The sequence below is a fragment of the Takifugu flavidus genome, chromosome 5 (genome assembly GCF_003711565.1).
Source record: "Takifugu flavidus isolate HTHZ2018 chromosome 5, ASM371156v2, whole genome shotgun sequence".
Classification (NCBI taxonomy): domain Eukaryota; kingdom Metazoa; phylum Chordata; class Actinopteri; order Tetraodontiformes; family Tetraodontidae; genus Takifugu; species Takifugu flavidus.
Genome location: NC_079524.1, coordinates 5,759,089 through 5,786,314, shown reverse-complemented (window position 1 = coordinate 5,786,314; position 27,226 = coordinate 5,759,089). Strand labels below are relative to the sequence as shown.

Sequence of the window (27,226 nt, the reverse complement as noted above, 5' to 3'; positions counted from 1 at the left end):
GACTCAAGCTCAGACTGTCACCTGCCACGTGGGATATCCAGCATTAAGGACCGACCAAGAGGTGGGTGCACGGGAAGTGGAGCGTTTATTATTGTTGCTCATTGAGTTTGCGAAGTGATCTGCAACGTCGTCTGCTGTCTTTACAGATAAATTACAATCTGCAGCAAGTGCAGAACAAGGCTGAGGTGAAATTTGAGGCGAAAAGGTAAACGTAGTTTCATTTTAATACAATAAACCCGAAATCCCAGGTTAAAAGTCCCTTCCTGTCTTTCTCTACAGCGACGGTAAAGAGGAAAAGCCCGCAGACAACAATGTGGCCATTTCCATCCCGCTGGTCTATGACACAGGCGTTATTCTCTCCCGGTGATTTCACTTTTCATTGTTTCAGTTCATCACACATTGTTAAAGTTTCTCATTAAGTCTTGTTTTTAGGGAATCAAATATCAATTTCTACGTGGTGGATTCTCCCCCTCCACCAAAAACGGCCATAAAAACATTTGACGACATCGGCCCAGAGTTTAACTTTACCGTCAAGGTTTGCCAGGCAAAACTTTGTGTCAGCATAAATTATCAGACTTCTTTTTAATTTAAAAATGTTTCAAAAATGGCATTTTTAGGTTTCAAGAGGGACCTTCCCTGTCAGCCTCCTGTACCTGGCCATCGCTCTGCCCATGACCACCAAGGGTGGAAATGAGCTTCTGTACGTGACCAGACTGGACACGGATGTGAGTGTTTTTAAGTCTGTCAGCAGTTCTGGAGGTTGGTTTTCTGTCCAATGGAGCTAAGAAGGATCTTTGGCTTCCCCTACAGGGAGGTTCTGTCAGCTGCGACTCCAGTAGCCTGGTTGACCCTCTGAAGCTCAGCACAAAGAGCCACACACAGACCTTCTCTCCGGAGAACCTACGACAGACAGACAAACTGGTCAGTTTTCCTTTAATCTCCTTTGTTCTTAGAGTGTAAATGCAGTTTTTTCCCCCTGTAAAAAAGTGTTTTATCTTCCAGGACTGCAAGAGTGTGAAATGCAAGTACATCAAATGCATCCTCAAAGACATTGAGGTCAATAGCAACTACTTTGTGAAGGTTAAAACGAGGATCTGGATCGGCACGTTCATCACGGTGAGCACTCTTGGCGCGACTCTTACAGCTGGGTGTTGTTTTTTATTCATCACCGTTCATGATTCGGTGCCGCTGACACATTGTCTGTGCTCTGGGATGCTTGACAGGCCACCTATCAGAGCACTGAACTGACCCCCAGCATCAGTGTGGAGACCACCAACCCTGATCTGCTCCTCATCAACCCCAAACCTCCCAGTAGGGTCATTTTAATGTCACAGTTTTGGTCCTGGTGGTATAGAAACTTATTATATTGAACAACCTCATTTTTAAAAGTTCTACTCATCTGTGTTTAAACACACTCAGAACCGGTTAGACGTACAGGTGAGACGGTAAATGACCTCTGCTGCTCCGCAGGTGGTGCTGGCAGTCAGTAAACCTGGAGAAAAGGGCGACATCCCTGTGGCTGTGATCGCTCGCAGCGTCATTACTGGACTGGTTCTGTTGGCTCTGTCTGTTGGACTGCTCTGGAAGGTAAGAAGTCATATTTACCAACGTACACAGATACATTTCGTTACAGTCAGATAAACATCAGAGTCGAACCAAAGGCAGCTAATTGCGTAAATGAATTTTTATAATAACCAGCGAATTCTCCTTTGCAGTTTGGCTTTTTCAAGAGAAAGTACCAGCAGCTCCAGAAGGAGGCCGACGACGACCAGCCGAGCCGACCTCATGACAACGAAGTTCTGTGAGCCGGAGAGGGAAAACTGCAGCTTTTCCTCCTTCCTGGACTGGTTCCGTTATCGATCCTGGTCCTTGCAAAGCAGAAAAGGCCTGTCGCTCGCTCACTGGAGGTTGGGTGCTTTGATGAAATGGAAGCTGTTGTGGTGGTATGGACTCTCCGCTCACAGTTTCTCTATGCACTGAATTTGTCACAGCCCCTTTTCCCCAGTTCCCTCCTGTCCCAGTACTTTTCCACTGCCCTGCTCACGCCACACCCTCTGATCACCACACCTGCTCTCAGTCACTGATCACACACCTGCCCTCACTCATCAATCAGCTCACCTACCAGTGTATATATTCTCCAGCCTCACACTCACTCAGGGGGAGATTGTTCTTCTGCTTTCATGCGAGACTTTCCAGCGTTGTTTCCCTGCTGGATTACCCGTTACCGACCCTGCCTGTCTTCGTTCTGCCTGCCTTGCCTGTTCCCCGGACAACCTACCTGCTTTCTGCCCGTGACTACGACTTCTGCCTCAGCGCCTCTGGTTCCTGTCTGCTCACCTGTTTTTGACTTCTCCGCCCGGCCCGACTTCGCTGCTGCTCGTCCCACTCCCCGAGCCTGCAACCCATAGACTTTGTGTGGGCCCGGAGCCTGAAGAACGGACTATTTCCTGTGTTTCCTTGTCTGCCTGAGTTCCTGTTTATAAAAGGCATTACTACGGTCCAGCTTTCCAGAGTGCTGCATTTGGGTCCAAACTGCACCCGTCACAGTACAATCTGGCCATACATGTTCTGTCACGGAGGGGGGTGATCAGGACCCGAACGCAGGCCAGGACACGGTGGTAAAATGGTCGACCAAGCTTTATTAACAGGGGGGAGGGAGCACACAAGGAACACTGAGCACACGAGGGCAGCCCTCCAGGGCTGCAGAGCACACGAGGGACACAAGGGCAACCCTCCAGGGCTGCGGGACGGCCCTCCAGGGCTGCGGGACGGCTCCAGGGCGCAGGGAACAGGGGCAGCCCTCCAGGGCTGCAGAGGGCACAGGGAGAAACGAATCTGGAGCTGCCCCCCCAGGAGACACGACGCAGGGCGGCCCCCCAGGAGACACGACGCAGGAGCGGCCCTCCAGGAAAACACGAAGCTGGAGCAGCCCTCCAGGGCGCAGGGAACATGGGCGGCCCTCCAGGAAACCCGAAGCTGGAGCGGCTCTCCAGGAGACAGATCAGCAGGAGCGGCCCTCCAGTAGACGCAGAGCAGCAGCACACGACAAGGGAGACGAACAGACAGCCTCGAGACCACCAGACACACTGACAAGACTAACAGCACCACAACACGAACAGAACACCCTGGCACTGACAGGCAGGTGCAACCTGCTTTAATCGGCAGCCCAATGTAAATTGCCTACAGGTGCGCCTGCCAGCAGTGCCAGCTGTAACCAATTGTGCACCACACCACCCCCTGCAGCACAATGACCGACACAAGTGCGCCTATGGCTTCCAGCCGCCGCTGTTCCCAGCCCTGGAGAAGGAAGCTTCCTGTCTGTCCGTCGAGGCTTTTATCCGCCGTTGCCGCCGGACCTGGACCCAGGCCAGGGCTGCTCTCCTACGAGCAGCTGACCGTTACTCGACGGCAGCCAACCGCCGTCGCTCCCGGGCTCCCAATTACCTGGTGGGGCAGAAGGTATGGCTCTCGACCCGAGACCTTCCCTTGAGGGTGGAGTCCAAGAAGCTGGCTCCTAAGTTCATCGGGCCGTTTATTATCGAGAAGGTCATCAACCCTGTGGCTGTCAGGCTCAAGCTGCCCCGTGCCATGCGGATCCACCCAACCTTCCATGTCTCCAGGATCAAGCCGGTTCGAGAGAGTCCGTTGATGCCTGCTTCTCAGCCGCCACCACCTCCACGGATTATTGATGGGGGTCCTGCCTTCACAGTTCGCCGCCTGCTGCGCTCCCGCCACCGTGGAAGGGGTCTTCAGTATCTCGTAGACTGGGAGGGATACGGCCCAGAGGAGAGGTCATGGGTCCCAGCCCGTCACATCCTGGATGCGCAGCTCATCTGCGAGTTCCATCACTGTCACCCTGACCAGCCCAAGATCCCCAATGCTGGTGGGGGTGCCAATTTAGAGACTCTGTCCTCCCTGTCATCCGAGGCTTCCAGCGACGAGGACGAAGAGGAAGCTGAGACGGAGGCCTCGGAAGAATTTTAGCCCTCCTCCAGGCCCCCCTCCACCCACCCGGCTCAGCTTGGACTTTGTTTTTGGGACGTCAGGGGCCGTCCCTTGAGAGGGGGGTTCTGTCACAGCCCCTTTTCCCCAGCTCACACCACACCCTCTGATCACCACACCTGCTCTCAGTCATTGATCACACACCTGCCCTCACTCATCAATCAGCTCACCTACCAGTGTATATATTCTCCAGCCTCACACTCACTCAGTGCCAGATTGTTCTTCTGCTTTCATGCGAGACTTTCCAGCGTTGTTTCCCTGCTGGATTACCCGTTACCGACCCTGCCTGTCTTCGTTCTGCCTGCCTTGCCTGTTCCCCGGACAACCTGCCTGCTTTCTGCCCGTGACTACGACTTCTGCCTCAGCGTCTGTGGTTCCTGTCTGCTCACCTGTTTTTGACTTCTCCGCCCGACCCCGACTTCGCTGCTGCTCGTCCCACTCCCCGAGCCTGCAACCCATAGACTTTGTGTGGGCCCGGAGCCTGAAGAGCGGACTATTTCCTGTGTTTCCTTGTCTGCCTGAGTTCCTGTTTATAAAAGGCATTACTACGGTCCAGCTTTCCAGAGTGCTGCATTTGGGTCCTAACTGCACCCGTCACAGAATTAATAAATGTGGAGACTGTTTATTCCTGAATGACACCAGGCTGTAGAGGCCACTTGTTGCGAGGGTGAACTGGTAACACCTTCACGGTTTATATTGTGACATGAACACTGTATCCAGTCAGACATTGACTGCCAACTCTGGCTCTCAGGGTTTTCTTACTTTAAACTTTTGCTATTATAATTCCTATCTTAGAGAACTATGACTTCTCTGTAAATACTGTAACATAAAATGATGGTGTTTCATTTGGGTCTTACATGAAAAGCTATGAGACAACACGATTCTGCTGGAGTTGCTACTTTTATTGTATAATGTGTAGTTTGGAGATTTTTTTTTTTTTTTTTTACCACATATAGTAGATCATGTCAGGTACAAATGTTTTTGAAAACAAATTAAATTTTCTTTCAAAACTGAGGCTACGATCTGCTGATTAAGTTTGTGGGTGATTTGATTTAAATCTGATGTTGGTCCAAACCTGCAGATTTTCCCTTTACTGCTGCAGTATGAAAAACAAATAAAGTTTCTAAAATAATCATTCAGTCAGTCATTCAATCAGTCATTTTACTGTCCTTTTTACTGTCGCTATTTTATTGACGCTGTTGTAGGCCAGGTTCTTGTGTATTACCACCACCTCACCACTAAGTGGCAGCATAATGCAGCTGTCCTGCTCGCCGCTCTTTTAACAACCTCAATATATCCCTACTCCAATTAAAACACCATATTTCCTCATTCATCCTAAAATGTCTCCTTCTCTTGTCCTGTCTTGCCTTGTGTTGGCTCCTGTCAGTTCCTCCTGGAACTCTGTCAAATAACTTGATACTGCATGCAACCCCACTTGGACCGCTTCTCTTCAGGCATCAGGGACAGTTTTATATTTTCCCTCAAATCTCCTCTCGCATTTTTGTAACTGTCAAGTTCCCCCTCTTTGTCCCTGGACTCTTTTGCAATATGTTTCTGGTTGTTTTACTTACGCCTGAGCCAACAACACCACCCAGCAGACTCTCCAGCTTTCACTTTTCTGGAACTGGCAAGTTGAACTATGTTACTTGTCTGTAATAAGTAGCATATTTCTGTTAGCTTGGGCTCATTTCCTTGTTGTGGAGTGGGATATTGCAGAATCGGATAAATTGGCCTGTTTCACAACTCTTTTTTTTTTTCCGGCAATCTTGTGAAATCTCCTTTGGAATCCAGGTACATTCCATGTGCACTGGGAGTTGTGTGGAAATCGTGGATGAAATCAGTGGATATAGAAACACCTTTGTCAGCCCATCCCGGCAGGAAATGCCTGCAGATGAGTGTCAGCCACGGCCAAACTACTGACCTTGCATGATGGCTCGCAAATTGCTGCAAACGTCATGAATCTGAAATTATGTCATAGGAAAACTGCGGGTCTTTTCTTTCCCCAGCTCACCAGCTTTACATAAATCTGGGCTGTAATCCTCAGCGGTGTCCTTGTAATTGCTGTAGCTTTTAAAAAAGACTTTAAAGAGGATTGTCATTAACTTGACAAATGATCGAGGAGATGGCATGAAGGGGGGCGTCGAGTCATGAATTTTTCACATAATGGGTTTGATTAGGAAAGTTTGGACATTTTCCTTTGCATGTTTGAAAAAGGCGCAAGAAGTGGGATCCATTAAACCCCCCCTGACCGTTTTTAATAGATGATAGTGGAAATATCAATTTCCAATAATAATAAAGGTCATCTGTCATGGCTTTGCTGTGGATCTGAAGCGTGACTCCTTGGTGACAGTGGCAGAGAGGAGGACTTGGACCAAACTGCTGGCTCCTCTGGACAATGTCAGACATCCTGCACACCGTCCTCAGCAACCAGAGAAGCTGCTTCGCTGACAGGCTGCTGCTCCAGAGGAGGAATACCAACAGACTGAAGAATTCCTTTGTACCCCCCGCCTCCCCCGTGCCATCAAACTGTACAATTCCACAGTGGGTGGTATTGGGGGGCAGGGGGAGGACGCAGGACGCAGTACCCAGGGCTGAGGAAGTACACTGATGCATCATGACCACCATCATCATCACTATTACAATACTAATTGTATGAATACACACCAGATTATTCATGAGTTACTTAATAATTGAAAGGACTTCAACCACTATTGCTGCTATTCTATCTATCATCTGTCTGTCTGTCTGTCTGTCTGTGAGCTGACTGGGACACATTCATCTGCTGATCCTCTTCTGGTGGCTTTGGGACGCTGGCCAGCACTTTAAAGTTGATCTAGCGGCCAGAAATGTTCGGGAAAAGTCCCTCAGCCGTCCAAAGGCCCGTCTCACAAACACACGTATTGAATGACATTTAAAAAAAATGTTGACAGAAGTAGCTGTTGTCACAAATAATGACCTTTTTCAGTCCAAATCAGAGGAGATGGATGATTAACTGTTACAATCAGAAGGCAGGAAACCATCGTGCTGCAGCTGAACTAACGGATCCCTCAGCCTGACGCGCCAGGTGCGTAATGTTTTATTCTATTACTGCCACTTAAAGCTAATGCTTCAGGCTCATGGATACGTGGTAGCTTGTTTTTTCTGAGATGACGGACCACCTGATATGTGCTTTAACGGCGGGCATTCCCACAGTCCGTTTAGTTCAGAGCTGTAACCAGAGTTCCGCTGAAGAGGTCGCGCAAGGACTTCCGAGGGACCTGTGCGCGCCAGAGTGTGTATGTACGTGTGTGCGTTTCATTCAATGAAATGCAACACCCTGCTCCTCAGTCTGAAGCCTCTCAAAAAGGTTTGATTATATTTAAAAGCTTGACCCGGGAGAGAAACTCAAACAACTGTCTGTTCTAATATTAGCAGGCAGGCTGCGGGCTACTATGAATTCTATTATTGTCTGGGCTCGGATGTATTCCAAGAGGAAACTCTCATCAAAAGATTTACACTTTTGTCTGCAGTTGGTGGAAAAAATATCAGTTACCACGGAATAGAGACATTAATAAAGACGTCCGGAAAGGTATGTTGGCTGCGGGGCCGTTTGTTTAATTATACAGTAATAAAACACTGACATATAAATACACGTTCACATTGGTATTGTTATCATTATTACAGTTGTTGTTATTGTTCCCATTCAACTGTGTTTTTATATCACACATGAAGCCCTGTAAGCCTTGTTTTTAATTGCCACATTCCTTTATTATTATGGCGAGAGAAAGTTGCTTGTAACCATCAGGATTGAGAGAACTTTGGTAAGGAGAAAAAAAATCTCCCCACCCCTACAGAAGAGGAGCCCGCCCACCAGAGACAGTCAACCCCAGACCCCTTATAGATTTAAAAAGAGACGCTGCATTCTCAGACTGACACTTATTCAACACTGCCACCGTAAGAAGATTACTTTTGCGCTGCCTGTGTCAGATACGTACTTCACTTTGCCGCTCCATCATGTTTGGGATGCTGAAACACCACCTCCACCCGGGCATTTTGCTCTTGTTCATGTGGCTTTGTCACCTCATGGAACATCAAAAAGTTCAAGGTAAGCCCTCCGCATCAGTCTTCCTCTTATTCTGTCCTTTTCTTTCCTGACCCAAACTTCGGCTTCTGTCAGACTCAGAGGGCGTCTCAGTGCCGAGCGGCACATTTAGAACCACTGGCAAACTTTTCATCATCAAAATTCCTCTCTCCTGTTTCTTTCTTCTGCTGGGGGGAAAAACCCTGCACGCATCCGACGGTGCGTGCGTAAAGCGTCCATAAAACAGGTGCCATATGGGACACTTCAAAGTGAGTCTACATGGCAAGTTTTGCAGCTCTCGCCAGGCGCGCTGTAAAGCCGCCACGCTGTTGTCGGAGGCTGTTTCAGCTCCTCTCAGTACCTGATCATATTCGATCTGTGTTTAAACTGAAAAATAGTAAGGATGTTAATATTAATAACTTGAATAAATATCCAGCAGGATTTTCCCGACTACGTATTTTATACGTTTTGCGATCTTTGCCATCCCCGATGTAGTAAATAAAGGCTTCAAACATCTCAATAACTTCAGAGCCATTACTGAATTTAAAAAAATGATCTTATTTTCGAGAAGCACCTCAGTTAATCGCCACTTTATGCCCTGTTCGCTCTACGTCGGCTGGATCAACTATATCATTGGGAGCTAATATGCGTAAAATGAAGTTTACAATGATTTGGTAACAAGCAGGACATCGTTTGGAGCTCATTGGTGTCCGGCGCCGGTGTGTTTTCCGAAAATCCCTGTTTTTCTGCTTGGGAATTGATGCCATTTCACACTGTCTAGACGCTCCACTTTCTTATGCAGGCTTTAGGAGTAACGCTAACCCCTGAAAATTATTCAGACTTTTGTGGTTGTCCTCTGGGCTGTCAGTCACATGTGAGTTAGGCAAGTGTTAAGTCTCGCAAAAGAAAAAGAAGAGAAAAAAAGAAAAGAAAAGGAAAAAAAATCAGACAAAACGCTGCTGGGAGGGCGGAAAGGGAGGGAGGGAGCGTCTCGGATAATACGGGCTGTGAGTCCTGTGCGTCTGGGTCAGCGGTTTCAGACGGGCAACATGCGACATTCGAGCTGTTTTCTCTGTTTACAGCTGGAAACTGCTGGTTGCAGCAGGGAAAGAACGGAAGGTGCCAGGTGCTCTACATGCCCGGGATGAGCAGGGAGGAGTGCTGTCGGAGCGGGAGACTGGGGACTTCCTGGACCGAGGAGGACGTCCCCAACAGCACGCTCTTTAGATGGATGATCTTCAATGGCGGAGCTCCCAATTGCATACCTTGCAAAGGTGGAGGTGCACTCATTTCCCCTTTGTTTTCTCACAATGCACAATCATTCCGCTTTCCCAGTGATGGGCCGAGCTTGATGTTCACCGTTGTAGCGCGTCAGAGTTGGCTATTTGAACGCGCGAAGGCGAAAATGTCCCCTCGCATGACATAACGCAGTCCTTTGAATCGTAGAAACCTGCGACAATGTTGACTGCGGCCCCGGGAAGCGATGCAAGATGAACAGGAGGAGTAAGCCGCGCTGCGTTTGCGCCCCAGACTGTTCCAACATCACTTGGAAGGGACCCGTCTGCGGCACCGACGGGAAGACCTACAAGGACGAGTGCGCGCTGCTAAAGGCTAAATGCAAAGGACACCCTGACCTGGATGTACAGTACCAGGGAAAGTGCAAGAGTAAGAAACATTGCGAGTACATTTGCCAAATGTTAATACCCTTTTCTGTGTTTCACTTTGCCGCTCCATCATGTTTGGGATGCTGAAACACCACCTCCACCCGGGCATTTTGCTCTTGTTCATGTGGCTTTGTCACCTCATGGAACATCAAAAAGTTCAAGGTAAGCCCTCCGCATCAGTCTTCCTCTTATTCTGTCCTTTTCTTTCCTGACCCAAACTTCGGCTTCTGTCAGACTCAGAGGGCGTCTCAGTGCCGAGCGGCACATTTAGAACCACTGGCAAACTTTTCATCATCAAAATTCCTCTCTCCTGTTTCTTTCTTCTGCTGGGGGGAAAACCCTGCACGCATCCGACGGTGCGTGCGTAAAGCGTCCATAAAACAGGTGCCATATGGGACACTTCAAAGTGAGTCTACATGGCAAGTTTTGCAGCTCTCGCCAGGCGCGCTGTAAAGCCGCCACGCTGTTGTCGGAGGCTGTTTCAGCTCCTCTCAGTACCTGATCATATTCGAGCTGTGTTTAAACTGAAAAATAGTAAGGATGTTAATATTAATAACTTGAATAAATATCCAGCAGGATTTTCCCGACTACGTATTTTATACGTTTTGCGATCTTTGCCATCCCCGATGTAGTAAATAAAGGCTTCAAACATCTCAATAACTTCAGAGCCATTACTGAATTTAAAAAAATGATCTTATTTTCGAGAAGCACCTCAGTTAATCGCCACTTTATGCCCTGTTCGCTCTACGTCGGCTGGATCAACTATATCATTGGGAGCTAATATGCGTAAAATGAAGTTTACAATGATTTGGTAACAAGCAGGACATCGTTTGGAGCTCATTGGTGTCCGGCGCCGGTGTGTTTTCCGAAAATCCCTGTTTTTCTGCTTGGGAATTGATGCCATTTCACACTGTCTAGACGCTCCACTTTCTTATGCAGGCTTTAGGAGTAACGCTAACCCCTGAAAATTATTCAGACTTTTGTGGTTGTCCTCTGGGCTGTCAGTCACATGTGAGTTAGGCAAGTGTTAAGTCTCGCAAAAGAAAAAGAAGAGAAAAAAAGAAAAGAAAAGAAAAAAAATCAGACAAAACGCTGCTGGGAGGGCGGAAAGGGAGGGAGGGAGCGTCTCGGATAATACGGGCTGTGAGTCCTGTGCGTCTGGGTCAGCGGTTTCAGACGGGCAACATGCGACATTCGAGCTGTTTTCTCTGTTTACAGCTGGAAACTGCTGGTTGCAGCAGGGAAAGAACGGAAGGTGCCAGGTGCTCTACATGCCCGGGATGAGCAGGGAGGAGTGCTGTCGGAGCGGGAGACTGGGGACTTCCTGGACCGAGGAGGACGTCCCCAACAGCACGCTCTTTAGATGGATGATCTTCAATGGCGGAGCTCCCAATTGCATACCTTGCTAAGGTGGAGGTGCACTCATTTCCCCTTTGTTTTCTCACAATGCACAATCATTCCGCTTTCCCAGTGATGGGCCGAGCTTGATGTTCACCGTTGTAGCGCGTCAGAGTTGGCTATTTGAACGCGCGAAGGCGAAAATGTCCCCTCGCATGACATAACGCAGTCCTTTGAATCGTAGAAACCTGCGACAATGTTGACTGCGGCCCCGGGAAGCGATGCAAGATGAACAGGAGGAGTAAGCCGCGCTGCGTTTGCGCCCCAGACTGTTCCAACATCACTTGGAAGGGACCCGTCTGCGGCACCGACGGGAAGACCTACAAGGACGAGTGCGCGCTGCTAAAGGCTAAATGCAAAGGACACCCTGACCTGGATGTACAGTACCAGGGAAAGTGCAAGAGTAAGAAACATTGCGAGTACATTTGCCAAATGTTAATACCCTTTTCTGTGTTTCAGTTTGCCACAACTGTTTTTACTCTTTCAGAAACCTGCCGCGATGTCTTGTGCCCCGGCAGTTCCACGTGCGTCGTAGACCAAACAAACAACGCGTACTGCGTGACGTGTAATCGGATCTGCCCAGAAGTGACTTCTCCTGAGCACTACCTGTGTGGGAACGACGGGATTATCTACGCCAGCGCCTGCCACCTGAGACGAGCTACCTGTCTCCTTGGTCGGTCAATTGGAGTGGCATACGAGGGGAAATGCATCAGTAAGTCCTCCACTGGGCACCACTTTGCTCCCCATGGTACCATTTCAGTTCTGACCAGCTCTGCAGTTGTTCAACATTCACGTCTTTGCCAACATTCCTCAGAGGAGCTGGTCTGGGAGTGCGTGTGTTTGGTAGTTGCTTATGTTTTCTCAAGAATTGATAGACATCTTATTGTTTCCTGATGTTGGCAGAGCGATACTACATGGGAAAAGGGGGAGGAAAAAGGGGAGTGGGCGCAGCAGAGGAGTGCTCGGGGCTGTGGTGCTGTGTTTCACTTAGATATATTTGAGTCAGATGGACTCTCTAACGGGATGGAGTCAATATCAAGATGTTATTTACGCCATTGTTTTCACTTCCAGTCCACAAGATGTAACATTTTAAAACAGGATTTTACATCCAGACCTTCTTTCTCCAGCCATCTGACCCCCTTTGAAAAGCCCAATAATCATTCAATTAAAGATTTCACCCATCGCTTATTCGCCCTGTCCTTCTAGAGGCCAAGTCGTGTGAGGACATCCAGTGCAGCGCTGGGAAAAAGTGCCTGTGGGACGCTCGGATGAGCCGGGGCCGCTGCTCGCTGTGTGACGAGACCTGCCCGGAGAGCAGGACGGACGAGGCGGTGTGTGCCAGCGACAACACCACATATCCCAGCGAATGTGCCATGAAACAGGCCGCTTGCTCTATGGGAGTTCTGCTGGAGATCAAGCACGCGGGATCTTGCAACTGTAAGTAGACAGCAAACATAGAATCTGAGTAATGAAAGAAAACGCCCTCCTCCCTCTCTGAGCAAGAGACAGTATTCCATGTTGCTTCCTCAACGAAAAGCCCCCCCCCTGAGATTTCCCCCAATCCAACTTTCCCCAAACTCACACTCCTGCCACACCACCAAGCACAGCTTAAGCGAGCAGAAAGGACTTGGGACTAGAAGAACCTGCATGTCATTGTCTTTGTTGCTGTCTTCTTTCTTTTGATTTTTTTCCCCTTTTCTTTTATTCTCCTGCAAGTGATGTGACGTTAATGGTGAAAGAAAAGCCGACAATTCAATCAGCAGACTCACGTTAGTCTGGAAAAATTCAGCTAATTCATGCAAATGACTGAGGAAAACTAATTCTGTTTTGCATTGGAACAATCTTGATATCTAAGCCTGGATTATTTATGGTCATGCTGATCTGCAGGAGCAGCTTGCCTTGAAACTCATGCAGTTATGTTTTTTGGTTTTTTTATGTTTGTTTTTTAGGTTTAATGGTGTGTTTTACTGCTTACAGCTTGTAAATTCCATGGTCTCATCGCTGATTTCAAGTGAATTGCTCATTTGTGTTTCCAATCATGTCTCCTTTTGCTCCTTTTGGCCTCTCGTGACACACACCACTCTGCCGACGCGTCAGAAATTTTCCACCCGCCTGATTCGCATAAGGTGACATTGGCACCATGTTCATGATGATCCTAGTAGATTATAACACAGATATCCAAGTCCATGGTGATATGGATTAACTGGCAAATTGAGCAATTAGCCTTGAGGAAGTATCAAATTTACATTCCAAGAAGAGTGTCTCCTTGTTGCTTTCTTTCTCCTGAGTTATTACCCCCATGACACGGACCTGAGGTATGCTCCAGGATCCAAGGGACCAAATTGGTGACAACCTCATGAGCTAAATATAAAATGTGCTCAAGAAGCTTTTAGAACATTTATTCAGATATTAAGACAAAAAAACCACAACAAACAAAAAAACCACATTAGCTAACGTTTGTTTGTGTTGCTACTAGTGGATGTGTCGTCTACCAAAATTTCAACGAAACATTAGAAATCCATCGGATCAATGAGAGACTGCCTGTTTTTTTTCTTGTATTTTTCTTTGTTGTGTGCTTTTGTTTTCACGTCTCCATGTGAATTTCTTCTGTAAAAAGAAAAAGGAAATACCTCAGAACTGTGTTGATGATCTAAGGCCGGGCTGTGACAGAATCCTCGCTATACCCGAGCGCTTTAGCTGCAAACAAAATATAAATTAGATGAAAATATGAGAATGCGGAAGCCTGCTTGTGATGTGTGTCTGCTTTCAGAAATTGATCCTAAAATAAGAACCTGACGGTGCTCCCGACTCCTCGCACCCAGCCCCCCGACCCACCTCTCCCCTTCGCTTTTTCCTATCCCCATTTGCTGAACTCTACATTGCTACACACACACACACACACACACACACACACACACACACACACAGACTGACCATTTGAGAAAATTCTGTGACAGCTACCATATATTCTCCCACATAGCCATCACAGAAGACCATGATGAGGATGATGAAGATGAGGACTCAGACTACATGGCTTATGCCCATATATCTTCTATACTGGATGGATAGGTCCCCCATCACTAGGGAAACTGTCCTAGGGCAAGGAATCATGTCCATACTGTAAATTGTGTGTATGCTTATTTATTTTTAAAGAAAAAGGAAGTATACATATAGTTCAGTCTGCTAGATGTTTATTTATACTGTTTTGTGTTTTATAATTTATACATTTACAATGTCAGGCTTACTATCTACCATGATATTTTGTGTTACCACTCATTTTTCCGACACTTTGTTGATGTCCCGTTACTTTCTTTTGTTAACATGAAGAAATATATTTGTCCAAAGAGAAGCAGTGTTATTTATTTGCCATGTTGCCATGTAAGTAGAAGTCCTCTCCGAGCTGTAAATTGCATTCCCCAGTGCTGTAAAAAATCTGCTACTTTCTGTCAAATCTCTATCACAGATGTTTATGTCACACATAGGTAAAATGCATGTTTTAGTCTGTGTGTTTATTTATTAGGAAAATATCAATTATTTTATGTATAGAAGTGCTTCTGGTTTGTTTACAACTCACGATAACTGACCAAAGGGATTTTCTCAATGGTTTTGCAAGACGGCATTGTAAAAGTTGCAACACAGCAGAAACATAATGGAAGAGAAAAAGAGCCATTTGTTTTTTCTTTCCTTATATTTTAGGTTACTTCTTCTGTTCTAGCTCGTTAGTATTACTTCTACACAGTCATGACATTTGTAGACATTATTCAGTAGCATGTATTTTGTCCCACTGAATTAGAGCAGAGGTAAGTTTTGGAGGATACTTGATTATTTTGGAAACAATGTGCCATTAACATTTGTGCATTTTTACTATTTTTATTTTGCCAATGTGCTCCATAAATGCTCCCTGGGAGCTCAGATAGGAATAACATACTGCAGTACTCAACAATATATCAGAATTCATCTTGTTTTCATGAATGCATTTTTATTTTCAAGCATCACAAGAGAAATAAAAAAAATCTGTTATGAATATATAGTTTTGTATTTTTTATGTAAATGTCATATGTACATACAAAGTTTGATGGTATTTGTACAGATATGAAGAGTGAAACAATAAAAGTTCCTTTTTCCTTATATGGTTTGAGAATCTTTTTTATGCTTGAGAGTATCATATGATGATATTCAAATAAATTCACCTGTAAATCGTAAAATCCAAATGATGGAGAGGACCGATGTCTTTGTACCATTTGGGGTTAGCAGTCATTCATTTACTCACTCTTCTCTTAACTAGCAAGAAATATTTCAGCGCTTCACAAATTGATAAAGTGAAAAAAACCTATAAGGTTTTAGGCCAATAGCTCAACAGTAAATTTCTTAAAATCAATGAATCGAGAGCCCTGTTTTAACACTGATTGATGGAGAACTACATCAAGGTGAAATTTTAAAAGAAAAACATGTGCTTTCTGTATTCAGTTCACTAAGAATAAAGTAAAGATTGTCTCCTATTACTATCTATTGAATCCTTTTAGTGAGTGGGCTGTGAAAAGATAGCCTGAGAGCCATAAACAGAGCCAGACATGCCCAGGCTTGTCCTTAATGCTGTAATACAATATTAGTTGCTGCCATTGCTCAGCTGCCTCGTTGACAGCCGACTTTGACCATCGCGCTTTTTGATCCTTCACGGACACCGTACGCCGTTGTTGACAACAATCATGGCGTCCTCAATGTCACTTCTTGGCTTGGGACGTTTGTCTTTCTTCAATGCAGCTTCTAAACTCGCCTTTAATTCTATCAGGTAATTCTTTACGTGTTTATAAGTTTAACAGCTGTGCTTGTTATTAAGAATAGTCATGTTGAACGCATTTATCTCCCGAGCTGATTGGAGCCGAAGGAAGAGAGCGTGAGCCGAGCCGAGGTGTCTGAAGCTAGCAGGGCGCACAACTAATGTGCTGTGCAGCTGGGAATCTTTAACAAATCACGTATTCCTTGATTTCACCCTTTACCAGTATAGTAAACGAAGTTCAGCACACGGTCAAACAGCTGTTAATGGTATTTATTATCAATGCGATGTCCTCTGAGCGGTCGCATCCGCAGTAAAGCTAATTAGCTAATCTAATATTGAGACCCCTTTAACTTGCACAATCAACTGAGAACTTTATCTTATCTAACATTGTTTTCATGATGTGGCGGCCACTTGCTTTACTTAAATAAACAGTAATGAGGGCCATTCTACTGACCATCTCATCGTGGTTAACCTCAACACCATATAGATATCAGCTAACAGCAGGTAGTTTCATCTTAAAGTTTTTCTGTAATATTCTATTTACCCCAACATTCAGCATAGTCACAATCAACCAGCCACTGTATACAGGTTCTATTTCATACATAAAAATGCATTGTAAACTAAACAAATAAACCAAAAACATGCAGCAGTAGCTTGGATTTGAATGATAAAGTGATGAAGAATTGCAATATGAGACCATTTTTTAAAATAAAAAGTAAATCCTTTTAAAACGTGATACGTAATCTACCACGGGCATGTTTTCTTGCTTTAGGGATAGAGATAAAAGTGAAACTGGGAATAAATCTGTTCCCAGAAGTTTTTAACATTGAGCACAAGTGATTTAAACACCTAAAAAAAATAAACCCTCCTGAAACAATAATGACGTGAACGCAGCGATTTTGAAGCAGATTTGCTTTAGTAATGTCAAAATAAAGCAATGCTAAACACGAGATAACTGCTCTGCTAAAATTACAGGCTTTATCAACTGAAAATTTGAAGTTTAGATGGTATAAATATGGATCTTAGACAGTCATAAAGATATAAAATGGAACTCCTTTAAATCTATCTATCTATCTATCTATCTATCTATCTATCTATCTATCTATCTATCTATCTATCTCTTAATTGCCTAAAACCACTTTTTAAAAAAGGATTATGGGAGTGTAAAATTGTGGCTTGTCATAACCTAAAGTTGCCCTTCGCTGCTTCAGCCGTGGCAAATTGCAGTTTTGTGACAGGACATCGCTGCACTTTCACAAAGAGCTACTCAGTCCTTGCCTGACAGTTGACCAGAGCCAAGATGAAGCACGTCCTGTCATTAGGATGAGAGCGAGAGTCTGCCAGGGATGCACCAGACAGAACTAATAGGTGGCGGGGGGGATTTCCCTCCTCGTCTCTTTCTTCTCACCGTATCCTTGCCTTGCTGATTCCTCCAAGATGGTCGGCGGCGGATAGCTAAATTTGTTTGATCGACGTAGCCGTCCCTTGTCCTCGTTTGACAGCTTTTGCTGTGCATTTATTGTCCTCCTAATGGTTTTCAGGTCTACAAGCACATCAACATCAAGGCTGGCAGAGAAACCAGGACAAGACACGCAACTTATTACTGTTGATGAGAAATTGGTAAGGATCCCTCCCTGTTCAACGTGACCCACAGATGGGTGTCTGTCTGATCTTCCAATTACTTTCCTGGAAAAACTATCCCAAACCCCTGCTAATCCTCTGCCAAAGCCAGCTTGTGTTAGACAGTAGGCTTTTGTAACAATATGATGGTAATGGCAAATGTCATCGTTGGGTAGCCCTGTGTGCGCACAGCTCCCATCAAGCCCCTCTTTGCTCACGTCCAGACATTTTATAACAAGCTGCGTTGAATAATTAATGTTTACTCGATCTCAAACGAGTCGCAATAGAAATTCAAAAAGCGAAATGATTTGTTAGATGCTGGAGCATCAGAAAGACCGAGTCTGTGGATATTTTAATAAGAAAATGAAGCTACATCTTCTGTAGAGTTGTTCCAGTGTGAGCTCTTCTCTCTTTTGTGGACGCAACTAAACCTGTTAAAGTGCACCAAATAATAACTCATTTAAGTTTGCTGCTGCTTAACACCTCGTTTTGTTTCCTGCTTTCACTACTTGCAACATATAATTCTCAGATTGGTGAAAGATTGGTGATTGGTTTGATACCTGGGGTGAAACAAATGATGGAAATATTAAGTTCCTTTAAAGATGAGCCGACCCACCTTCTCTGTGTGTGTTCACTCGTGCGTCGTCTCCCAGCAACCCCATCAGCACCAAGGCCAGTGCTGCTGTGCCTCCAGCTGTCAGGTTGCTCCTCAATCACATTTAGGAGCTCCGTTGTAGGAGGTGACGCAGAAACAGGGACGTTGAAATAAATCCCTTCTCTTATTTTGTCCCGTCTCAGTTTGTAGTGTTGCAGCATTAGGGTGTAAATTCTTTTTGAGGAATGTAGCAGATCATTAGTTTTGCCACCAACAAAGTACATTTTCCGTGCTGTGATAACCGCTTTCATCTGGACTGATACCATATAATGCACCTGTAGCTCCACATTTTTTGTGGAACCCTGAAACTTAGATCAGAACTAGTGATGTACCTGGTGACAAGTGCAGCCAAATGTTGAAACTTGTGTTTTTTGTCTTTGTCAATATCACTCCTTGCATAGACAGAAATTCTCCCGGACAACATTTAATATGACGGCGCGTAAAAATATCCGATAAGAGGTCAAAACTGTGATTTTTCGTGCGAGCGGGATCACGCCACAGCGGTAATCCTGCTATTGAAGCAGCCAAGTTTCACACTGCACCTACTGTGCATAACAAAGAGGTGTCAAACGAACGCTGTCGGTACAAGAGCGAGGAGATATGAAATAACGGAGAGAAGAGACAAATGGGTAGAGTTTGGAACTCTCTTGTGGACATGTGTTGGAGGGGGGGGGGGGGGGACTGCTGTGTGTGGGCAGCGTCTGTGCGCTTTTGTTTAAGACCAAAGCTGACCATACTGGCAGACAAACCTCTGGTGGGGCGGAGTGTCTGTCTCTGTCCTCTCAGTAGGGGCCACTGAGAGGAACAGCAGAGGAGAGGAGAAAAGGGCCTCTAAAAACGGGGAGGGGTGAAAGAAAAGAAGCATGCATGGAAAGAAAAAAGAAAAAAGTTTGCGAGACACTTGGAGACTCGGGGAAAAAGACAGTGGCCACTTCAGTGTTGTCAGCCACAGAGGTTCCTTTGTGGCGGCGGCGAGATATACGCTAATGCTCACCCAGACGGGCCGAAACGAGAGGCCCTCAGCTGTTTACAGTACAGTGGTCTCAATCTCACATGGAAGAGGGCAACGAGAGCGGTCTCCCCGTTGGGCATTCAGCGTGGGTTAACACGCTACTCATTCACCAGGCCGTCAATAAGTGTGAATTGCATTCTGGTTCGACCAATCAAACAAAGGTCCCGATCCGCCGGGAGGTTGTGTGGAGTTTGCACGCTGTCCCGAGGAGAAAGTGATGAGCAGCTTGTTCTGTGGTGAATTACCTCGTTTAGATGAGGTTGCATTTTGGCCGGGTCAAATGATATTCTGAACGCGCTCCAAAAACTCTGTCTCAAAGCTCTTGTGATACTTATTATCCCGTTATTGTTCTTGTCAGTCCACCAAGTGTGTACCTCACTCATGTCTCCACGGTCGATCTGTCTCCTTTTCAAGGATTTACGTTGCGGTTTTTCACTTTAAAAAAATAAAAAATCAAAATGCCAGCTGAATTTATAATTAATTGGAGCAGGGAACTATTAGACCAGCGGAGTTGCATTTCTGAGTTCTGCATTTTCGGGCCGTCGTTTTGGTTTTCTCGCTCACAGCTGTTTCGGTTTTACTCTCCGTTCTCAAGTGTTAAGCGGCGTTAAGCAGCTGTTTTCAGTGAAAAAGCAACTAAAATCCCATGTTGCACCAGCGAGCACTAGCGAGCACTGGCAAGCAGCACGACACGGACAAAAAGCAGACGCTGGATAAATGTCACTAAATGTACCAATAGTTTCAAAGCAATGGCAATACAACCCCCCCCCCCCCCAAAAAAAAGAAAGTTCATAACACGTTTTTACACAACAATAAGAAACATTAAGAAATAACCCGTTTTAACCTGTCAACGCAGCGTCTCCGCTTATTTTTTGCTGCTTTTCAGAATGAGGAGGCAAAGTCTGAACCTTCGTGATGGAGCTCCGGGGCTCTCCAGAGCGCCCGTGCCGACCTGCTTTTGTTAGTAATTACTGTTTGATTAAGCATGCTGGGCAGCTCCCAGGGTCCAACTGGGTGGCCACGGGTACACAGCTTTACACGGAACGTCTGCAGCCTCCCAGGCAGGCCGATGCGTTGCTGTCTGGCCCTCCGCAGAAATAACTGCCGCTAAAAAGCTGCGCAGCTGCTCCAGCGTGTTTTCATGCAACGTCGATGCCGATGATGGTGGAGCGCTCCGCTCTCCCCCCACGTAAAGACAACACCATCATCTTAAAGCGCTTGTGAAGCCTCGTTATAGAGTTCTTGAAAGGCTCTGAGGTTTTACGAGACGGAGGAGGAGAGTTGTTAGCGGGGAGGGTGGAATCGAATGGGAGGGGAGATGGGAAGAGGGTATTAATCAGTTAAGGGCCAGAGGATGCGGGGATGCTGAATTTGTTGTTTCAGAAACTTTGGGATTGCTGCAAATGTGGAGCAAAAAAGGGTCGGGACATCTGGGCAGCATGTGGTAAACAAAGGTTGACTCAGCTCACATCCTCCTCTCTCGTCATCCAGAAATATCGGTACATTCCGTGAACTGAAGGTCACTCCAAAGGTGCAGTTCAGATTTGTCAGAAAGTTGGCATAAATAAATGGCCCGGGCCGTCCGACTTTATGGGATGCAGAGGGCACCGGTCCCGAACGCTTCCATGTGATCACAACTACCACCAGCCATTTTGTGCCGTGTAGTTACTTTGTCTGGTTAGCGTTAGTTGTTTACTGCGAGATGTCCTGTTTCACTGCAACGCTACACGTCATCACGCTGTCTCATGTTTCTGATGCCGCTATCGCCACCTGGCCGCTGCACTGGTAACGCAGGCTAGGTCATTCCCTACTTACGCACCATCAAAATGGTTATTTTGCAACGGAGGCGCGCAGCAAAGCTCCAGCTATCGTCAGCGTGAGGATATATTTAGCCCAGGCAGTTTAAGTCTACGGTACAGGGGTGTATGTTGTCTAAGCCTGTCTGGCCTCAGACACAGAGTGACCTACAGTGCAGCAGACCACATTCACCCCCCCATCCCCCCCCCCCCCCCCTGCACTCCTCTCCGACCCTTGCCCCCACCCTCCCGCATAGACAACTTAAGTGTCTGTTTTGTCTGGTTGCCCTCTCATACGACGCGCTTATGCAAAAAAACCTCAAAAAATCCCCCAGCTCAAGTTTGGAGTAGTGGGTCAGAGGATGTTTGTCTGTGAAGAGTGCCAGACAAGAGGCTTTATTATGTATCATCCACTAAATGGTATTTCATTCATTAACACTCTCGTCCATAGAGACTAAGCTTCTTAAGAGGACTCCTCGGCTCTGTCAGCGCTGTGAGTTTCAGGAAGTGTCTGGCTGTTAAGTGTTGTGTTTGCAGAGCAGATAAAAACTACCTCTGTTGGCCCACACTTTCCTTTATTCAGGAGTTCCACGCACGCAGCCCCCTTTCTTCATCTTCTACCAGCCGTGTTTGTGGTTTCATAAACGTGGTTTGTTTGTTTTTTTGGTGTTCTTTCACGGTTGTGCGTCGGGCGCTTCTCTTCCGCGACAGTAAGAGAGAAGGATTGGACTTGAATGACAAATCACCAGAGGCGCTGCTAAAATTGTGAATGCCGTTGCCACGAAGACGGGAAATATTTTTGGCGGCGCACAAACAAGACGTCCGTCTGCGACCGACATTCCCAATAACGACCCCCCGTCCTCTTACGCATCCTCGCCGGTATGTGTAACGTGAGAGTCGAGATGACCCTCATGCCAGATGCTCCTTGTTCTCCAGCGTCGGGCCGCTCCCTCCGGCCAGCAAGCAACCCAATATTGGCATCTATCGCAGCCCCCCCCCCCCACGTTGAATCAGTAATTGGCGAGCTTTGTCGACTTGAAAGCCGTTTGAACGTGCGACCCAGGTGGAGGCTGATGAGTGAGGGTCCCGGTCTGGGTGGACAGCGAGAGGTTAAGGGTGATGTGTTTGAGCTTTCACCGCGTGCTGACTCAACATGATTCAGCCCGCTGACCTTCTGACCCGTCTCAGCTGCTGGCCTTCGGTTTCTGGCTTGCGGGTGTGACGGCCGGACTGTATTTGTGTTATGACTTTACGTGTTACCCCTAACAGCACGGCCGTGACGCTATAAATGTTTTGTCTGAGCCCGTCGTGTCAGCTGTCATCTGTTGTTTGTTTGTCTTGTTTTGGTTACGGTACAAACAGAAAATTACGCCGTTCACGTCACCAGTGAGCCTCAAAAACCCGATCTTTTACTCTTAATACCCTCGATTATAGACGGAAGGCGCTCCAGCTGACTGTGAATGGACAGATAATTATAATTCTGTTGTGTATTTATGATTTGCGAGGCTAACTTTCCCCGGTTGCTCATCTAAAACCTTAAAAAGGACACGTGAGATGACATGTGGGGCGGCAGAGATTACCGCTGAAAGGCCCCCGCAGCCGTAGTCTTCCGTGCACGGTAACGGGTCCCCTCCCCGCCGGCCTGAAAAGAGCCAGCAGAGTTTTGCACTCCGGGTTGAACGTGGGGACGTCAGCGTCCTGGAGCGCCGCCGGAGACAAACTACAGTATTTAGACAAGCAATGATGAGATCCATGCAGCTCTGCAGGTCTGTGCTCAGGAATAACAACTCCAGCTCGCCGTGACATTAACAGTACAGGAAGTCGCAGCTCTGCTCCGGCACGAACCCCCCCCCCCACTCGAGGGCGGCGTTTTCACATTTACGGGATCGACCCGATTGACATCAAGTCTCGTTGGTTGAAACGACTTTAATGGAGTGTCTGTCGCCATCGGCGCAGCCTCCTGTCGTAAACCTTTAATATTTCAATACTTCGTCTCCCCCCCCGGTTTTTGCTGCCGCCTGCAGAACTCCCCCAGTGCTGGTTTGTGTTGGGGCATTAGGGGTACCACCATTCAGCATTCTGCTGGGCCCGGTGGCCCCACAGCGACAAGCCCCTATGCTCTTTATTTGGCACGCAGCCTGGAGGTGTCAGAAATAGCGACACGCTTTCAAGTGACGGAGACTTCGCCAGCCCTCTGCCCCCCCTCTCTTAAGCCCAGCATTCTGCCTGCCTAGCCAGGTATTGTCGGGCCCCGTTAAGGCCCTGTGAATAGTGTCAAACTTGATCGTTCTCATTTTGCTTCCTGTACATGGCAGAAGAAAAAGTGCCCACCGTGTGGGTTTTCCTTTTGTAACGGCCCCCTCTAGTCTTCCTGGGAACACACTACATTCCAACCGCAACCTCATTGTGAATCCGGGTATTGTGGGCGAGCCCGTTATGCCGATCGCCCTGCTAGCTTCCAGCGCGATGCGCGAGTATCATATGAGTCTAGACCGGGATAATAAGCAAAGGCCTTTCAGCGATTTGGCGGACATTTTTGTTTTGACACATCCTCCCTCACTCGCGAAGGACCTTTTATGTCCGTCAATGCCAAGACGTGATTTAAAGTCGGCTACATCTGGACAAATGGCCGCAGGTTTACCGTCGACGGGCCTCATGTGTCAGCAGTGTTTTATGCAACACGGCCGAGCTACCACGGTCTGCCCCGCTAATCCCAAGGGTATCGTTCCTAATACGTCTCAAAGATGGTTCTTTTTTGTAGTCGTGTCCCCCCTGAGTCTTCCACCGCAACCGCTTTAAACTGCAGATTTGATTTACCTCGACTCTTAAAGTGCCGTTTGTCCGCCCCTCTGTCCGTGTTCCCCGGCGGCGGCCGTGCTGCAGCGGGCTTTGGGCGTCCTCGCGGGGGTCTTTTCAAGTGAAATGAACAGAATTCACATTTTATTGGAGATGTTTTTTAATAAGAAGCAGCAAGTTTAGCTGCTCTCACACTTTTTTGTGCGTGTTATTGTGTCATGAATCATCCATTACCCTGTTTGGGTAAGGAGAACATGTTTTCTTCCTCTCTGTGACAAGAAGGAATTGTTAAGGTTAAGTAGATAGGGCAGCCGGAAATAATTACCAAGCACTTGTGAAGAGGTCCCCCCCTCCCCTTTGTTCGTCTGTTCCCTTTCATTTTAACAATCTTTTCAATGTGCAGATCTTGTTTATGATTAAATTCAGACCGGCCTCCGAGCGCGGCGAGAGACGTTCCACCGCCACCAGTAGTTTTACGTCTCGCCCGAGATTTTCTGGGCTTAAATTCCGCTGGAACCTCGACGGCTAAAAGAAAAGGCTGGCTTTTGTGTGGGGGGTTCGCGCGAAACGACCCCCTTTCCACAAATCAACGTGCGGACGACGGACAATGATGAAAATTTGATTCTTTGAAGTTGTAATGGCCATTGAAACGTGTAAAATTCTTGCATTGAAAAGAGAGCGCCCTGGAAAGCCCTCAGTCTTGGGTGGCTGGTGCCTGTGCGCTGGGAGGTTCGTCTGTGTTTTGTCGCCGACTTCCCATTGCTTGTTTGCTAATTCCCTCAAGAATTGGACCAGATCCTTGATAGGAGCTTGAAGGGGCTCCAGTTGTTCAGGAATATGCATTTAGTACACTCAAAGCCCCCCCGCCTCCTGCTCTTGTTGCACTGGCCTACTTTCTGATGGTCTGGAATAAATCACCTCCAGTATTAGGCATTAATTTCATCCATCTTGATGCAAACGAGCACGGCTAAAGATGGCCGCGCGGTTCCCTTTGATTCGTCCTGCTCTTCAGGCCCAGACTCCATGTAGCTGTAGCAGTTCTGCCCTCGTGGGTCTGTTTTACTGCACCCATAAAATCTGCCTCTTGAATATTTCTGGGTTTTTATTGTGATATCAAACATGTATTTGAGCTTTTTGGACCTTGATTTTGGAGCCTGGCTGTAAATCTCCACAGACTGTGTATAACCCCCCCCACTGCTTAAGGACGCCATACAGCCGTTGAAGATTTTCCCACCTTGGTTTTCTGGCCACGAGCAGCATATTGTCAGGGTTTAACACCTGCAGGCTGATTTTCAGATGGCCTTCACACACACACACACACACACGCACACACACACCTGAGCGTGACCTCCAGTGTCCCTCAGAGAGACAGAAGAAGACATCAGTCACCGTTCAGCTGGAAGAGCAAACGTTTCTGGAAGTCAGCTGGTTGGTCCGCGACCAAAAACATGTCAGAAACTTCTGTTCTCACACAATCTATCAAGGCAAGAAAAAAAAAGGGGGGGGAGGTTTGACCGTGTTTGGTTTCTCATTATTTAAATCTTCTTACATCACTTCTTCTTTGGTCAGGGTCTGTATTTTTGAACGGCGTCATCGTCTGAAGCTTGCTCCCAACACGCTGACGTTCACCTCTGCTTCTTCCACGCAGGACATCACCACTCTGACGGGGGTGCCGGAGGAGCACATCAAGACGCGCAAAGTTCACATCTTCGTGCCCGCCAAGTCCTCCATGCAGTCGGGGGTCCACGGCACCAAGAAATGGAAGATGGACTTTGACACCAGGGAGCGCTGGGAGAACCCGCTGATGGGCTGGGCGTCAACGTAAGGCCCCCGGCCGCACGCAGGAGCCCGATGGTTGATGGGTTTAGTCTCACACGTTTCCCGTCTTTCAGAGCCGACCCCTTATCCAACATGGTTCTCTCGTTCGCCTCCAAGGAAGACGCCGTCGCCTTCGCCGAGAAAAACGGTAAAGCAACAACTCACCTGGGAGGGGCGCGCTGCTTTCTCATGCTGCCCAGGTCCACTCCAGAGGTTAACACCACTGCCCCCCCCCCCCCCCCCCCCCTTCACACTGACTGTAACATGTATTTAGGACCACTGCAGGTTTAAAAATCCCTTTTTCTCTTCATCTCTGCACCCCGTTAGTCGCAAATCCCACCGATTTTTACCCGTCTGCGCGCCTTCATGCGCCGTGCACGGTCGGCGTGCTGGTGCTTCCTCGCCTCGCTACGTTTAATCAGAGAGGAGCCAGTCGGCGACGATTCGGGCGTGTTGGGTTTATTACCGACTGTATTATCAGTGGGAATGAACGCAGCTCACATTAGATCACTTGTGGGCGGATCTCTTGTTGTCTGTAGTTCCCCGATCCTGTAACACTGCGCGTCCCTATGAGGGTCCGACGCGGTCACCGCCGTCCTGTCACAGGGAAATCCCCCTCACTCAGGGAAGGGGACCATCTGGGAAAGTTGCTTCAAACGCAGCAAAGGAAACCGGGCTCGCTCTGTTTATCGCACCGTGAAAGTGATTAGTGCACGGGGCCCGTCCACATCTCCAGAACACCTCGTTGGGGTTGGAAGCGTTCCAAAGTGAACAAACGTGACTTCCTCCCCCCCCCATCACTTACTCTGGTGTTTGTCCTTTCAGGCTGGAGCTACGACATCACAGAGAAGAGGAACCCGAAGCCCCGGGTCAAATCCTACGGAGCGAACTTTTCCTGGGACAAGAGGAGCAGGAGGTCTGCTAAGTAAACTGAAGATCCCATCTGTTCCTGGGCTTGACCTCAGTTTGTACCGCAGCAGATCTGTACTATCCCTGTCAATAAATACATAATTATACACACCAGAACCAAACATTTGGGTCATTATCGCTTTTTTTCTTCAAACAGTCACCTCATTACCGACTTCCTAACACGAACCTCCGGATTAATGAAGTGTTTGTTCAAGTTGTGCCGCAGCAAAACAAAGGGAAACGTATTATTACGATTAGATTAGGCTGAAACTGGGAGATAAATACAGTTTCTCTGCAGGCCAAACCCAGCAACAGGTTTTTTTTCTCTGCTCCAGTGTTTGTTTCCATCCTGTTACCTGGATTCTTTTAGTGTTTGGAAAACAGCAGGACTGGAACTTGGAGCAGCTTTAGAAACATCTGTGAAGTGAGGTTACCGTGTCCTTTATGAGCATTAACCTGAATTATTATTCCATTTTTACGAAACCCAAAACATGTGATTTTGATTTCTTTACTACGTTCGCCTGGATACACCGAAGCAGCGGAATAGCTGGAGTATTACTAAAGCGGAATCCAACTGATATTTAATATCCTCCTGAGTGCTTTCATCTATCAAAAGTTGTAAAATTGTCGCAGTTTCATCAAGGGCGCACCTTTCGCTGTCCCGTCCCACGAAGAGGCAGCAAATCCTCGCCATCTTGTTGCAGTCCTGGGAATCCCCA

General features: G+C 47.2%; 5 protein-coding genes and 1 long non-coding RNA gene across 7 annotated transcripts in view; 5 read left to right on the top strand and 1 right to left on the bottom strand.

The window, feature by feature from the left end:
- Positions 1 to 5,343, top strand: part of LOC130525366 (integrin alpha-2-like) — a 33,581-nt gene extending 28,238 nt beyond the window's left edge. The window contains exons 29-30 of one of the 2 annotated variants that reach the window (XM_057032088.1): positions 1,471 to 1,587; positions 1,716 to 1,983. In XM_057032088.1, coding sequence (XP_056888068.1) covers positions 1,471 to 1,587; positions 1,716 to 1,805 — 207 coding nt within the window. In that variant the 3' untranslated portion in view covers positions 1,806 to 1,983. Of the gene's footprint in view, positions 1 to 1,470; positions 1,588 to 1,715; positions 1,984 to 5,212 lie in introns of those variants that run through there. The other variant, XM_057032087.1, reaches the window with a different exon arrangement.
- On the top strand, positions 318 to 1,385 carry LOC130525370 (integrin alpha-2-like). The gene is made up of 5 exons (XM_057032092.1): positions 318 to 363; positions 433 to 725; positions 811 to 921; positions 1,003 to 1,116; positions 1,224 to 1,385. The coding sequence occupies exons 2-5, from the start codon at positions 672 to 674 to the stop codon at positions 1,368 to 1,370; spliced, it is 426 nt and encodes a 141-aa protein (XP_056888072.1). The 5' UTR covers positions 318 to 363; positions 433 to 671; the 3' UTR covers positions 1,371 to 1,385.
- Positions 653 to 1,880, bottom strand: LOC130525371 (uncharacterized). Its single transcript, XR_008950469.1, has 3 exons — positions 1,740 to 1,880; positions 1,436 to 1,580; positions 653 to 900 (listed from the first exon to the last, which is right to left on the bottom strand). It is a non-coding gene; the product is annotated as an uncharacterized LOC130525371 (long non-coding RNA).
- Positions 5,344 to 7,798: 2,455 nt separating the features above from the next.
- Positions 7,799 to 9,747, top strand: LOC130525952 (follistatin-A-like; the record flags this gene model as incomplete). The annotated part of the gene is made up of 3 exons (XM_057033268.1): positions 7,799 to 8,086; positions 9,145 to 9,342; positions 9,509 to 9,747. Coding segments are annotated over exons 1-3 (528 nt in total), but the record flags the coding sequence as incomplete, so codon positions are not given.
- A 37-nt stretch (positions 9,748 to 9,784) lies between these two features.
- On the top strand, positions 9,785 to 15,252 carry fsta (follistatin a). The gene is given in 5 exon segments (XM_057032091.1): positions 9,785 to 9,888; positions 10,945 to 11,136; positions 11,309 to 11,527; positions 11,612 to 11,836; positions 12,331 to 15,252. Coding segments are annotated over 5 exon segments (966 nt in total). The 5' UTR covers positions 9,785 to 9,797; the 3' UTR covers positions 12,570 to 15,252.
- Positions 15,253 to 15,739: 487 nt separating this feature from the next.
- ndufs4 (NADH:ubiquinone oxidoreductase subunit S4) lies at positions 15,740 to 26,629 on the top strand. The gene is made up of 5 exons (XM_057033703.1): positions 15,740 to 15,913; positions 17,443 to 17,521; positions 25,429 to 25,601; positions 25,673 to 25,746; positions 26,424 to 26,629. The coding sequence occupies exons 1-5, from the start codon at positions 15,831 to 15,833 to the stop codon at positions 26,525 to 26,527; spliced, it is 513 nt and encodes a 170-aa protein (XP_056889683.1). The 5' UTR covers positions 15,740 to 15,830; the 3' UTR covers positions 26,528 to 26,629.
- Positions 26,630 to 27,226: the final 597 nt, after the last annotated feature.

What these genes read in the sequence shown, in the direction of transcription:
- ndufs4 (XM_057033703.1), top strand. Translation starts at nt 15,831, where the DNA reads ATGGCGTCCTCAATGTCACTTCTTGGCTTGGGACGTTTGTCTTTCTTC. An exon ending in CTCGCCTTTAATTCTATCAG is followed by an intron (nt 15,914 to 17,442) that starts GTAATTCTTTAC and finishes AATGGTTTTCAG; the next exon opens with GTCTACAAGCACATCAACAT. An exon ending in CGCCTTCGCCGAGAAAAACG is followed by an intron (nt 25,747 to 26,423) that starts GTAAAGCAACAA and finishes TTGTCCTTTCAG; the next exon opens with GCTGGAGCTACGACATCACA.
- LOC130525370 (XM_057032092.1), top strand. Translation starts at nt 672, where the DNA reads ATGACCACCAAGGGTGGAAATGAGCTTCTGTACGTGACCAGACTGGAC. An exon ending in TACGACAGACAGACAAACTG is followed by an intron (nt 922 to 1,002) that starts GTCAGTTTTCCT and finishes TTTATCTTCCAG; the next exon opens with GACTGCAAGAGTGTGAAATG. An exon ending in GGATCGGCACGTTCATCACG is followed by an intron (nt 1,117 to 1,223) that starts GTGAGCACTCTT and finishes GATGCTTGACAG; the next exon opens with GCCACCTATCAGAGCACTGA.